The sequence below is a fragment of the Mirounga angustirostris genome, unplaced genomic scaffold, assembly GCF_029215605.1.
Source record: "Mirounga angustirostris isolate CCGP_5_RB_7025 unplaced genomic scaffold, mMirAng1.0.hap1 SCAF_4, whole genome shotgun sequence".
NCBI classification, from domain to species: Eukaryota; Metazoa; Chordata; class Mammalia; order Carnivora; family Phocidae; genus Mirounga; species Mirounga angustirostris.
The window spans coordinates 37,454,455-37,469,729 of NW_026991712.1; the positions used below are offsets into that span (position 1 = coordinate 37,454,455).

Consider the following 15,275-nt stretch of genomic DNA (forward strand, 5'->3'; position numbering starts at 1 on the left):
TAAAATATAATGACTAAGAGGCACCAGGGCAGGCTCAGTCAGTAAAGGATACTGACTCTTAATTTCAGGGCCATGAGTTCGAGCCCCGTGTTGGGTGTGGAGCCTATTTAAAAAAAAAAAAAAAAAAAAAGTAAAGACTGAAGCTTGGAGAACACACAAAAATGAGACTGTATCAAATTCTGCTAGTTCCTAGTTGTATGCCTAAACTAGGCAAGTTAAGTAACCTTGAGACTAAATTTCCTTTTGCTTTCCTTTTAAGTAAGACTTAAGATGAGTAAGTGAACATATAAGTAAATGAATGAGAAAGAATATCACTTTATGGAGTTATGAGAATTTGAGAAAATAAATGTAAAAAATTTTAACAGCTCATTTTCTGAGCACTATGTACAAGACACTTTTATAAGTGCTTTCAGTGCATTAATGTATTTAATAAAATAACTCTATAAGGAAGCTCCTATTTTACCCCCATTTTACAAATGCAGAAACTAAGAACTGGTCAAGTAAGTCACCTAAGGTCATATAGCTCTACTAAGTGAGACATCCAGGATCCAAACTCAGGTTGTCTAACTTTAGTGCCAACACTGTTAACAAATACATACCCTGGCAAGTCACAGATAAAAGGTGCTCACAATAGTCTCCTCACTATATTTTCTTTTTTTTTTTTTTTTAAGATTTTATTTATTTATTTGACAGAGAGCACAAGCGGGGGAGCAGGAGAGGGAGAAGCAGAAACCCTGCTGAGCAGTAAGCCCGATGCGGGGGCTCGATCTAAGCATCCTGGGATCATGACCTGAGCCAAAGGCAGACGCTTAACTGACTGAGCCACCCAGGTGCCCCTCCTCACTATATTTTCAAAAAATGTCCACTCCTTACCCTATCAGAATATTTATCAAACATTATGATTTATTAATATCTCTTCTGACAAAAGAAGCAGTGTCTCTTTCACAGCTGTATTTTCAATGCTTAGCACAGTGCCTACCATGTAAAACATAATAAAATAAATAAATGGTAGTTACTAATATTATATTACTTAATAGTTCTTTTAATGTAAGCAGAAGAAGATTACAGCATGTAACAGTCAAAAGAGGCTTTAGGATTATCCAGAAGTCCCAAATACACTCTGGAATGTACAAACCAAAAACATAAATCAGTCAAATACATTGTTTTGCCATTACCAAGCAATACAAAAGCAACATGTTCCATTTCCTCCTTCAAATATGTCAAAAATTTTAACTATTTTTATTACTACAAACCCATTGCACTGTAAAATGTTATATAATACATTTGAAACATGTGACAGGTAAGAAAGAATAAAAATTAAGAATATTAAAAATGGAGTCTGGGATTTCTTCATTTGAGGGTCTATTAAACATATAGTTAGTTGCATGCTAAATTTTTTTAAGATTTTATTTACTTATTTGAGAGAGAGAGAGCACAAGAGCAGAGTGAGGGTCAGAGGGAGAAGGAGACTCCCCACTGAGCAGGGAGCCCAATGCGGGACTCAATCCCGGGACTCCAAGATCATGACTTGAGCCAAAGGCAGACACTTAACCAACTAAGCCACCCAAGCGCCCTGTATGCTAAATTTTATATATGTTCATTTTTCTAGGCTGAAGCATAAAGTTCTCATCAAATTTATCGAAGAGCCAGTTGGCCCAAAAAAGGTTTAGAAACCAAGACAACTATTTCAATAATGGAAAAATCTATACTTTTCTTAATATTTACTCACCAGAAATATCCATGAATGCACGATCCCATAATTCACCTACTGTATAGCACTCTGCGGAAGTGATATTGACTGAAAGAACAATATCATCTTCAACATATTTTAGTATGAGATTATTTATAACAATATTTACATTATTTACTACTCGTCTGATCAGACTCTGCACATAACCTATAAAAGAGAAAGAAAGGATTCAATTAGCCATAAGTCTGTCAATAAACAATTATTCTTAAAATGTTATTGAACTTAATGTATATGATAGGTGGGTATCATTTAGCATATTTTGCAAAGAAGAAACAGTCAGGTGGACAGGCTTGCAATACTGACACAGCTAATAAGTAGCACATCCACCCCCAAAAACCATTACCAAGAAGTTCTATATAAGGAAGTGTTCATGTACTAAGAGAAATCAGAGACTAACATAATACTAGATCCCAGTCAGTGATAATCCTATATTCAGTACTTTGTCTGGTTTCTGCCTATTTTAGAAACATTTTCCCAAATGAAGCAATGTTACTAAACGCTGATTATACAACATATTAGAAGAGTTGCTTCTTTAAGAGTTTCTTTTTGAGCCATCTTCTCTTCCTACTTTAAATAGCCATAGAAGTATTCAAAAGTTAGGCTGGGAGGAAGAAAGGTAAGAGAAACATGACCATCATAATGGATTCAAGTATTTCCACCTACTAATAAGTAATATTGAAGGAGGGTAGAGGAGAGAATAAGAATGAGGAAGAAAATGTAGACACAATTTAGAGAGAGAGACAAAGAACACAATGAAAAGAAAGAAAAAAGAGAAGTATGGAAGAACGGAGAAAAAGCATAATGCGAACACAGGGAAATAAGAACAATAAACAAATAGCAGTTTAAAAAAAAAAAAAACAGAACTAGTGAACATTCCTTTTTGCCCTAGCTTGCCTAAAATCTCCAAAATTTTCTTTTAATTTTATGCTACTATGGGATACTCCACATTCTCAGAAGCTTCTCACACAATAAATGTGTATACAGATACTTTAGTAAGGAATTTAATTGAAATTATAAATAAAAAACAAACAGCATTTTAAGAAAACACAGGAGAAACATATGAAAGACTTCACTTGATTCAAATGCACTTCCGACTATAAAACTTATTTAAAAACTAATTAAAATGTTAACTATTTCATGAACTATCCTACTTATATTCAGAACTTAACTGGGCAAAACAGAATCAACTTCTGTCAGCAACTGTTCACTGTTAACACCTACACTAAAACCTGCTGAGAGAAAGCCTATTTAAATCAATTCAACCATAACACCTTTGCAAAAACCAACTCCCTCATTCATTCCCAAAGGATATAAATAGGAAAGAAATGTAAAACAACTAATTTCAATTTTTTCTCCTTATGTGGAAACTATTAGCAGCTTTTAGAGTGCCAATTATCATATTCAAAGAATTAACATACAAAATATCAATAAATTTAAGGTAATAAATACTTTTTTTTAAGATTTTATTTATTTATTTATTTATTTGACAGAGAGAGATACAGCAAGAGAGGGAACATAAGCAGGGGTAGTGGGAGAGGGAGAAGCAGGCTTCCTGCGGAGCAGGGAGCCCGATGCGGGGCTCGATCCCAGGACCCCGGGATCATGACCTGAGCCGAAGGCAGACACTTAACAGACTGAGCCACCCAGGTGCCCTGGTAATAAATACTCTTATGAGAGTAGACACTAAAATGCTTAACAAATTAAGCTTCCAAAAGAAATTTTAAAAATCAAAAGTTTCGATCTTGGAATGTATATTCCCCCATGCTATTACTACTCAACACAGATGTTAAAAATAAAAATAAACATCCTGTTTCTAAGAAGTCAAGAAGCATGACTAATATTGGTTTTCCTCTTTCTGAAAAATATGTCATCAATAAGGAATTCATAAAAACCTCTTAAGAGTTCATGACTTTTTATTACCTTCAAAAGAAAAAAATAAACTCTCGAAGATAGAACTGGAGAAAATATTTAGTGCAAAGTAACAGAAACATAATACTGTAAATGTATTTTAACCAACAAAACACTGCTAATGGATTTTTTAATCTATTTTTTAGTATTTTCCCTCAGTTTCTCATTATAAAAGTAGCATACAAATTGAGATGAATAAGCCAATTCACCAAAGAATATTAAAGAATAAAATATCTAAAAAGAACTACCCTCATAGACTACATTTCCTTATTAAAAATGCAATACCAAAGTAACAGAAACTAACTAATGGAAAAAATGATACACTGTCTCCCCAATCCTCCATAATAACTTAGCTCTAAGTAAGCTATAGGAGAGTGTCAAACAGCAGATCTACTAGTTCTCATCACTAAATATTTAGATAGTCCCTGAGAGTATATCTGTTCAGATGACATAACAGTAATCCAGGTCTATTCCCTAAGCATCTGAAAATACAAGGTCACTCTGGGGTAAGAACCTACAAGATGTCATACTGGATGGCTCTAAAACAGCTGCCTGTTACTAATCAAGCTTTCCAGAAATTCCTAATCAAACTTTCCAGAAATTCCTATCATTATCCAACTCTCGCCCACCCATAAACCCCATTCCTCCAGACATATATACATCTATGCCCACAGGGCCAGATAAAACACTATGAACTTTTATGGACTTTGCTCATACTCTTCCTTCAGTTTAGAGTACTCTTTGTCCATTCTCCCTTCTTGTTACAGTCCCAGTATAAATGTCTTCTCCCCTACAGCCTCTTCTCCAATGTCCCCCAACCTACACAACATTAAGAAGATTGTATGTGCTATGGTAAGCGCTGCGAATTGTGTAAAACTGATGAATCACAGACCTGTACCCCTGAAACAAATAATACATTATATATAAGTTAAAAAAAAATTTTTTTTTAAAGCTCTCCAATTTTCACGTTTTCTGTAATAAACAAAATATAAACATTAGATATCCTGAAGGTTATTGACATAACAGTTTTTAGCATAACCCACTTTTAAAAGAATCAGTATATCAATATATTAAAGAACACCTGGATATCAGAAATGACTACCCATGAGTATCTTGTGCTTCCCCTTCCATCCAGATTGTAGAATTATTACTGAGATAAGGACTTCTAAGCCATACATAATGTCCATACAGTTTTCCTCAGTGAAATGTGAGCAGACTATGTATCACTTCGAGCATGGGAGGATTAAGAGGTAGAAAGGTCTTCTCCAGACTGTCCTCTTGGAAAGGCTGAAAGCAGTAATTCTAAGTCTGGCATAGGGCACAGCAGAGCCTCCAAATAAAAGAAGCCTAGGGGCACCTGGGTGGCTTAGTCAGTTAAGTGTCTGACTCTTGATATCAGCTCAGGTCTTGATCTCGGGGTCATAAGTCTGAGCCCCATGTTGAGCTCCATGCTGAGCATAGAGCCTACTTTAAAAAAAAGAAACCTGGGCTTCTAGTAGAATACAGTCTTTATACTGGTACATAAAGAAAACAACACTTCTGTTAGGTTAATGCTAACTGCTGGGAACTTAACCAGTGGATTAACACAACTTACACAATGTGTCACTGTTATTAGGAGAAAAAAAGTTTTTCCTGAAAATGTTAATGGAAGATATTAAAACAATAAAAGCATAAAAAATAGATGTGAAATGCATTTCTTTTTCATTTACCATAGATCTTCTCTACTCTTAGATGTTCCAGAAAGGAACAGTGATTATATAGCTTTAAAATCTTGTGGTCCCCCACAGGCAGAGAGAAAGGAAATGATTATGCTATCTTCTATAACAAGACATTGCCATTCTTGGCTTAGGTTCTTGAACAGATGATATATTACAAATATTCCTAAATTATCTCATATACTCTCCAATTATTATTAAACTCCCTTTCAAGAGATTTTTCAGAATACCAAGCCCTAACAGCCTAACATGGCAAACATTCAAATATACACACACACCACAAACTGTATCTTCCACTTCATATTCAATATTTTCTGCAGAAAAAATTTTGACTGAATGACTACTAACTTAGTACTATCTCTCCTCATGTATACCAAGATATCTGAGTTTCCATTTTCTTATCCACAAAATGTGGGCTAGATCAGAGGCTTAGCTGGAACCTAGAGATGGACTTCAGCAAGAATGTGAATACCTGAAGTTATGTGCAGTTTCAAATGTGCGTATGTGAGTCTACAACTTTTTCAACAGATTTTCAAGGGTCCATGTCCCAAAAAAGATAGACTGCTAGACCAGAAAATCTTGACATTAGCTTCTTATTTCACATTTCAACGAAGGGACTCTGATTATTGAAGAAAACACTGTGATTTTGTGCAGTTCAGTTTCTGTGCAGTGTAGTAAACATATAAATGCCTATTATCAGCCAGACACTGTTTAGATCAGGGGCTGGCAAAATGAGATCTTTGCATCAATTTTTATAAATAAACTTTTATTGGAACACAGGCCAATACATTAGTTTATCATGTATGTTTGATTTCATGTGAAATCAGAAGAATGGAATAGCTGCAACAGAAAATATACGGCTTGCAAATCCTAAAATATTAAATAACTGGCCCTTCAAAGAACAGGTCTGCTGTCCTCTTTACTAGATGATGATCAAAGATGACTAAATCATAACTTCAGACCCAGTAGGCAACATGATTTTTAAAGTTTATCTATATCCTAAATATTTTTATTACATTTAAAATATATCTATATCCTAAATATTTCTATTAAACTAAATATATCTATTAAACTATTATCTATAACCTAAATATTTCTATTAAACTATATACACACACACACACACACACACATATATTCTGAGTAAAAAGGTAAAAAGAAAAAGAAAGAGATAATTATATGACAAAACCAAGAAAGAGGAAGCCATGCAATGGAAGACAAAGTTTATCTCTGAGCTTCCTAACAAACAAATAGAATTTGTTTTTACTATTTAATAATAGAAAAAACATTTAATTAAAAGACCCTGAGCAAATTAAAGGACAATATCATATAAAGCCATTTTTGGATAAAATGACCTTCAATAAAAGCCAAAGGCTGTATACTTCAGAGAGCACAGAACTGAATAGCCCAGCTGTCTAACTCAGAAGTAGTCTCACTTTACAGAGACAAAATGCAGAGAATACAAAGGAAAGCATGAATAAATAAATAAAACATCCTTAAACTTTCTAAGTAGGAATTATCAACATATTTTACAGGATATGCTAAGCCCACAATTTAAAACTGTTATTAGCAGTAATCAAAGGTCCTAGCCTATATATAGATCACTTGACTGAAAGAGAACATGTATACTTCAAATCAGTCACATTCAAACTCTTTTGAACCCTCTCTCCGAGGAAGAAATATTACACTATAACCCAGCACAAGTGCACACATATGCACAAGTTTCTTTACTAATAACTTTACTATATGCCTTTATGCTATGAGGTTTTCTATTCTTTCCCATATATTTTAAATGCTTGCTATATAACCCACTAAATTGCTCTTCCAATGCACTAATTGTCAGGATCCATTATTTGATAAAAGACTGTTCCATTTCCTTACACCACACACAAAAATAGACTCAAAATGGTTGAAGGACCTAAATGTGAGACAGGAATCCATCAAAATCCTAAAGGAGAACACAGGCAGCAACCTCTTCAACCTCAGCCGCAGCAACTTCTTCTTAGAAGAAGGCAAGGGAAGCAAGGGCAAAAATGAACTACTGGGACTTCATCAAGATAAAAAGCTTTTGCACAGCAAAAGAAACAGTCAACACAACCAAAAGACAACCAACAAAATGGGAGAAGATATTTGCAAATGACATATCAGATAAAGGGCTAGTGTCCAAAATCTATAAAGAACTTATCAAACTCAACACCCAAAGAACAAATGATCCAATCAAGAAATGGGCAAAAGACATGAACAGACATTTTTCCAAAGAAGACATCCAAATGGCCAACAGACACATGAAAAAGTGCTCAACGTCGCTCAGCATCAGGGAAACCCAAATCAAAACCTCAATGAGATACCACCTCACACCAGTCAGAATGGCTAAAATTAACAAGTCAGGAAACGACAGATGTTGGTGGGGATGCGGAGAAAGGGGAACCCTCCTACACTGTTGGTGGGAATGCAAGCTGGTGCAGCCACTCTGGAAAACAGTATGGAGGTTCCTCAAAAAGTTGAAAATAGAGCTACCATACGACCCAGCAATTGCACTACTGGGTATTTACTCCAAAGATACAAATGTAGGGATCCGAAGGGGTATGTGCACTCCGATGTTTATAGCAACAATGTCCACAATAGCCAAACTGTGGAAAGAGCCAAGATGTCCATCAAGAGATGAATGGATAAAGAAGATGTGGTGTGTGTATATATATGTATGTATACACACACACACACACACACACAATGGAATATTATGCAGCCATCAAAAGGAATGAAGTCTTGCCATTTGCAATGACGTGGATAGAACTGGAGGGTATTATGCTGAGCGAAATAAGTCAATCAGAGAAAGACATGTATCATATGATCTCACTGATATGAGGAATTCTTAATCTCAGGAAACAAACAGGGTTGCTGGAGTGGTGGGGGGTGGGAGTGATGGGGTGGCTGGGTGACAGACACTGGGAAGGGTTATGTGCTATGGTGAGCGCTGTGAATTGTGTAAGACTGTTGAATCACAGACCTGTACCTCTGAAACAAATAATACATTATATGTTAAAAAAAAAAAAAAAAAGAAGATAGTAGGAAGGGAAAAATGAAGGGGGGGAAATCGGAGGGTGAGATGAACCATGAGAGACTATGGACCCTGAGAAACAAACTGAGGGTTCTAGAGGGGAGGGGGGGAGGGGGATGGGTTAGCCTGGTGATGGGTATTAAAGAGGGCACGTACTGCATGGAGCACTGGGTGTTATACGCAAACAATGAATCATGGAACACTACATTAAAAACTAATGATGTGGGGCACCTGGGTGGCTCAGTCGTTAAGCGTCTGCCTTCGGCCCAGGTCATGATCCCAGGGTCCTGGGATCGAGCCCCGCATCGGGCTCCCTGCTCCACGGGAAGCCTGCTTCTCCCTCTCCCACTCCCCCCGCTTGTGTTCCCTCTCTCGCTGTGTCTGTCTCTGTCAAATAAATAAAATCTTACAAAAAAAAAAAAAAACTAATGATGTAATGTATGGTGATTAACATAACATAATAAAAAAAAAGAAAAAAAAAAATACTGTTCTAGATACCAAGAAAAGAGAGTGCAAAGAGGATATTAGATATTGATGTATATTCTTTTCATATGCAAGAGCCACCCATCCTTCAAGGGTGTAGAACAAATGACTATTGGAAACACCAAAACTATTCTCAAAAAGCATCTCTGGATCTACGTAAATGCTCAAACTCCAAAATTGTAACCACAGCCATATCTTTGCCCTAGAAAATTTTGAGACCAGAAATTCATCTCTACCATGGAAGAACCTTAATATGGTTCCCAGGCAGGATAAGGTTGCCAGAAAGGAGTCCTCAAATAACTATATGAGTCAACCTTTAAATAAAATGATTTACCATTATCCAGCTGGATTCTCAAATTATCCCTTCTTTTTCCCCTTTGGCAAGATTAACTTTAACTGCTCTGCCTCCCAGTAATCGCCCAACAAGTTCAGTTACTTCCTAAATCAACTCTTTCACTGTGATTTATGTCGGCATGAAAGAGGATACTAGTCCTCCTGTTAGGTAAGGTAGGAAAGCACATGTTAATCCAAACGCTACCTCAAGTAGTTAAGAATACAGTTCTGTTTCATGCCCTCTAAAAATAGGATTTTTTTGGTTATGTTTACATGTTTTTATGTTTTATACTTTACGCTCCCAAAAATAGACCAATTTTCCCAATTCTGATTATCAGTGTAAATTCTAATAAAGGCTTTAAAGAATCTTTTAAAAGTCTGGGGCCTCTTTTGAGTACATCCAGGTTAGCCAATAGATTTTTATCTGTGAAATCAACAACTGACAAAAGCTTTAAATTTATCTTAAACAAGTTCTTTCTTAAAAGAAAAAGAAATGTGGGCGCCTGGGTGGCTCAGTTGGTTGAGCGACTGCCTTCGGCTCAGGTCATGATCCTGGGGTCCCGGAATTGAGTCCTACGTCGGGCTCCCTGCTCGGCGGGGGGCCTGCTTCTGCCTTTGACCCTCCCCCCTCTCATGTGCTCTCTCTCTCTGTCTCAGAAAAAAAAAAAAAAAAGAAAAAGAAATGTTATAAAACTCAACAGTTAAACCTAAAACTGATTATTCTTTGCCAGGATATTGATGGAGAGAATTCAATAAAATAGCTGGTATAGGAAATTTTGAGGGGATATATAGTCAGTAATTTGGAGAGGTAAAGGGGTTGCCCATTTAATAAATAAGAATAAGCTACAGGGGCGCCTGGGTGGCTCAGTTGGTTAAGCGACTGCCTTCGGCTCAGGTCATGATCCTGGAGTCCCGGGATCGAGTCCCGCATCGGGCTCCCTGCTCAGCAGGGGGTCTGCTTCTCCCTCTGACCCTCCTCCCTCTCATGCTCTCTGTCTCTCATTCTCTCTGTCTCAAATAAATAAATAAAATCTTTAAAAAAAAAAATCCTTTAAAAAAAAAAAAAAGAATAAGCTACAGTTTAATTTACACTTTACACCAAGGATTTTTCCTAAGAAGTAGTAAGAAAAAATCTAGAAAGTTCTGGAACAATCACACCACTCTAAGGAGAATTAGAAATATTCAGAAGTAAAATACCTTCTTCTGGCACCTTCTCCAGCTATAGCAATTAATCTATTTAAAGCCAAAGGGATTACCAAGACTTGTTAAGTTCAGAAGAATATAAAGCATCAGCAATAACATCACTACAACGTTAGTTTAAAATGTTCAACTCAAATGTAACTTAGAACATATCTGAGGGAGGATGGTTATGAAATGCTGTATCTAACTCTAGCCTCTTAGTAGATGGTACCAGGAGTCTGTCAACAGAAAGCCTACAAACTTTTTGGCACAGAAAACAAATATGTACCAATGTCAACTACACCTCTGAGAAAAAGAAATGACTGATGAATAAAATCAAAAGAGAAGTGACTGATAGAAACAACTCCTAACAGTAAAAAGTCAGCAATGCACTCTGGCCACAGAGCTGACACGTCATGATCACATTATTCTTCTTCATTAAATAATTACTAAAGAACTGTTGTTTGTAAGCCACTACTATTCCAGGTAAATAAAAATTTCAGGAAATGAAAGAGATGGTTACAAAATTCTGTGATCCTGTTGGTGAATTCTATAATTTCCTGAAACTCAGAACAATCTAGTGTCTTTCTACTTGAGAAGAATAAAACAAGATGAAACCGGAGAGGGAGACAAACCATAAGAGACCTCTTAAGCATAGGAAAGAAACTGAGGCTTGCTGGAGGGGAGGTGGGGGGGCGGATGGGGTAATTGGGTGGTGGGCATGAAGGAGGGCACGTGATGGAATGAGCACTGGGTGTTGTATGCAACTGATGAATCACTGAACTCTACCTCTGAAACTAATAATACACTATATTGTTAATTAATTGAACTTAAAATTTAAAAAAAGGAATCCCCCCCCCAAAAAAAAAGAAGCAAGGGGAACAAAGAGGATACTAGTCCTCCAGTTAGGTAAGGCAGGAAAGTGAGAGTGAGTGACTGAGAAAGCAGAGCCAAGTCTTTGTTTGGACAGGATGTAAGAAAGAAACTTAAGAAACAGACCTGCAGCAAAAGAGCATCAAAATTTCAATAAAAGACATGTTTGAGGGCTCTGGACTCAATCTGTTCTTACGTCATGAGCAAATGCACATACACATATAATCTAAGTATTCTATGACACTAAATATTGAAAGTGTACATTCTACAACAGGCTACAACAACGATTAATAACAAGTGAAATTTTGGCTTTACCAAGCTCATTAGAAATTACCTGGTGGTAAATCAGGATCTGTGGGAGCAGCCTGCTGAATTGTTCTTCGGGGTTTTACTGATGATTTCGTGTTCTCAGTAGTACTTCGGTTGGTAGAATTAGAACCACAGCTTTCATGGTCATCCTATTTTTATTTTAAAAAAAAGGAAAGTATCAGCCACCATTCAAGAATTAGGAAAGGTTTTTTTAGTTGAATATATACAATTTATGTTACTAAATTTGATTAGCTAGACTAATTTCTTAGCTCTAAAAAATCTATATAAATAGCCAAACAATTCTTATAATTTGCACTCTCAAACAGCATTTAAAAATAACAAGTAGTTTAAACCACAAATTCTTCCTTTCTTGAGTTGGTATCTAAACAAACCGCTTGATAACATAAAAAAATTCTTAAATATGGCTTTCGCAAAAGAAGACAATTTAACAGAAGTTTTTTTTAAAACACTTTCCATCTGAATACAAAATAAATGGAAAGTGGGCAACCCTCTCGGGTCCCCTCCCCCTTCGGGAGCTTTGTACTATCACTTTGCTATCGCTCAATAAACCTTGCTTCGCTGCCCACCACTCTGTCTGATCTATCTTTTCATTCTTCGAAGCAGCTTGACCAAGAACCACAGGGATCGACGGAGAAAAAATCCTATAACATTCATGGAGGCCCGACAGGGATCTGTGCCATCATTAAGGACAACTATCCAATAAAGGTCCTCAAACTCCTAACGGTCGTTCAGATGGAGCCTCACATGGAGGTCAAACCAGACATCTACAGGGAACCCCTTGATAGATCGGGATGAGAGGAACCCTGACTGCCACCCCATCCAATGCCCCCCCCCCCAGCAGGAAGTAGATATGATTTGTCATTGCCCTTCTTCCCTAACAGCAGTTAAGGTTACCTCTTCAGAGGGGGGGAATGATGGATAACTGGAAGGAGGGCAGGACAAGGGGCCCCCCGCCCTGAGAGGAAACCACCCTTAAAAGGATTTTACACCACCCTGGAAGGAGCCCTCCACCCTTTTCCATATGACAGAGACATGTGACAAAAATCTGATTGAATGACAGGTGCAGGGAGGGTTAATCAGATTAAAACAGCCCATAAAAACCCCTGGACTTAGAAACTCAGGTGGCAACCCTCTCAGGTCCCCTCCCTCCTCGGAACTTTGTACTATCACTTTGCTATCACTCAATAAACCTTGCTTTACTGCCCACCAAATAATAATAATAATAATTAATAAATAAATGGAAAGAATCTTAACTTTCCCCCATTTTTTGTTTATATGTTAAGGCTCTCAGTATTTGTGTATTAAATTAAGAATCAAAGCTGTCTTCTTAATCACCTTAATGATTAATCTTAATCATCCTTAGACTCCTTTGCATCCTGTTTAATTATGTTTACTGAATTATTATCCACATTAGATATAAGGTTCCACTGGGCTTTGATATGAGTAACAAAAACTTCAACAAAACACATTTTTGAAATGTATTCTCTTATTTACACAATGCAGACAGTACTCTTTTCCTGCCTTGATTCAACAAAAGTTTATATAATGCTTTTAGGTGCTAATTGTTGGATGTACAAAGACAAATCAGATTTCATACCAGTCCTCAAAGATTTCAGAATCTATTGAAAACATATATAACCAGTTCTACACAGTACTTTTTTTTTTTTCCACAGTACTTTTTGTTAAGTTAGGAACAGAGAGTCATTCTATTTGGAAGAACTAGAGAGGTCAGGGTCATAAAAGTGAATATAGGAATGTTTTAGGTTAAGATTGGAGGCTAAATGGAGGAAAACCGTAAGCAAAAGGAAAAGAGTATATATGTATGTAACATGTACAAGGAATAACGATTAGCCAAATAAAGCCAAAGTATTCAGTGCTTAAGATGAAAGAACCATACCAGAAGCTGAAGGCATGAACCAGTTCAATAAAAATGGGGTAACATTAAGAACTATAAAGATATTCTCAGTCTTCATTCTAGTTGCTATGTTTCAAGATGTGGTATTAGGATGCCAATAACATATTTAAAAAAAGATTTAGTAGTTCTAGCAGAGAGACAGGAGTGGGAGCAGTAAATTAATAGTTCAAAGAGTGAAAGAGAAATTAAAGTGGAAACAATAAACATAGATTGCTCTTTCAAGAAGAAAGGCAATACAGGGAGGAAATAGATGGGGTAGTAATAAAGTAAAAGTATTTGGCATCTTCTTTTTCCTATTTTCAGGATAAAAGAGCACATTCTGCCTAAAGGAAAGATAACATATAAGGAAATATCAAAGGTAAAAATATAGGGGCACCTGGGTAGCTCCGTTGGTTAAGTGTCTGACTCTTGATTTCGGCTCAGGTCATGAGATCGAGCCCCGAGTCAGGCTCCACTCTGGAGGGTGGAGCATGCTTAAGATTCTCTCTCTCCCTTTCCCTTTGCCCCTCTCCTCTCCCTCCCCGTCTCTTAAGAAAAAAAAAAAAAAAAGTTTCAATACAAAGGATAACCAATGGTGTACTGTGCCTCATCAATTCATTAATCAATAAAACTATTTTATAACACAAGAATGGTGAGGAATTCAGACAAAATTTCAAGATTAAAAAGGAAAATCACTACATTTACCAATCTAATAGGATACCAGAATAAGAACAATAAGACCTTTAGACAACAAAAATTCTTATTCAATACCATACCAGAGAATAAAACAATTATATAAGATGAATCCTTTACAAGATAACATGGCTTCAGATGCTGGTGCTATATTAGCAGAAGAAAAAAATTTGTTTGAAACTTCAATACAAGCAGAAAGTAAAACATTTGCTATCATAAAGAAAAAAAATTCTCATATGAATTTATGTTCATTTTAAGTTAATGCAAAACAAACTTCACAGTGTTTCATTCCACAAAACAACTTCACTATTCAATCTTTTTAATGACATCTTCTGTTATTTTGGGGGATGTTATCATCTCTAAATACTAAAAGACTACTACTGTGAATAAAACCTTACTGTAATGACTTTTAGTTCAGCTTACGTCCTTAAAAACGTCTGTAGTCATACACTTCTGCACGTTAACACTAAAAGCACACTATTAATTTCTGAAACATATGGTTGTCTCAAAAGCCCAGAAGTAAAACATGTTCATTAAAGAAATGTGAAAAAGTTCCAAGTGAACTGCCAAAACTAGCATAATTATGAAAATATTTAACACTAAAACCATCTGAAATCACATACTGTATATAGATTACAGTGATGTCATAATAAACATTCCAGCCAAAATGCACTAAAACTACTGCAGTCCAATAAATCTGGCATACATGAGATGACAAACATTTTAAAGTAAAAGAAGTTATTTTTATTTTATTTTATTTTTTAAAAGCTATTAGCAGCAAAAAAAGGTAAAGTACATAGACTAAACATAAGATTTCAAATAGTTAAAAAAAAAAGGTAAATAAAGCTTCCCTACAAACTACACATTTTTATTATTCAAAAGAAAAATCTAAATAATTTGCTTAAACAAAATTTATAATAAACCTGAAATTTTAGTGTGCTTTAAAAATGGCCATTAATCATGGTACTCAAAGGTACTACAAAACAAACACTACCAAATGTGCAAATGCAAATAATTCTTAATTATGGTTAGGAAATAAGGGTTGCATATATATTTAGA

At 36.0% G+C, this 15,275-nt stretch overlaps 1 protein-coding gene across 16 annotated transcripts in view; it reads right to left on the reverse strand.

The window, feature by feature from the left end:
* VPS13B (vacuolar protein sorting 13 homolog B) overlaps nucleotides 1–15,275 on the reverse strand; it is a 768,399-nt gene that overhangs the window by 700,609 nt on the left and 52,515 nt on the right. For all 16 annotated transcript variants that reach the window (XR_010410572.1, XR_010410573.1, XM_064588058.1 and 13 more), the window contains 2 exons: nucleotides 11,634–11,757; nucleotides 1,730–1,897 (listed from right to left, as the gene is read on the reverse strand). Coding sequence is in view for 14 of the 16 variants with exons in the window: in XM_064588058.1 (XP_064444128.1) it covers nucleotides 1,730–1,897; nucleotides 11,634–11,757 (292 nt within the window). In the remaining 2 variants the exon portion in view is untranslated. The remainder of the gene's footprint in view (nucleotides 1–1,729; nucleotides 1,898–11,633; nucleotides 11,758–15,275) is intronic.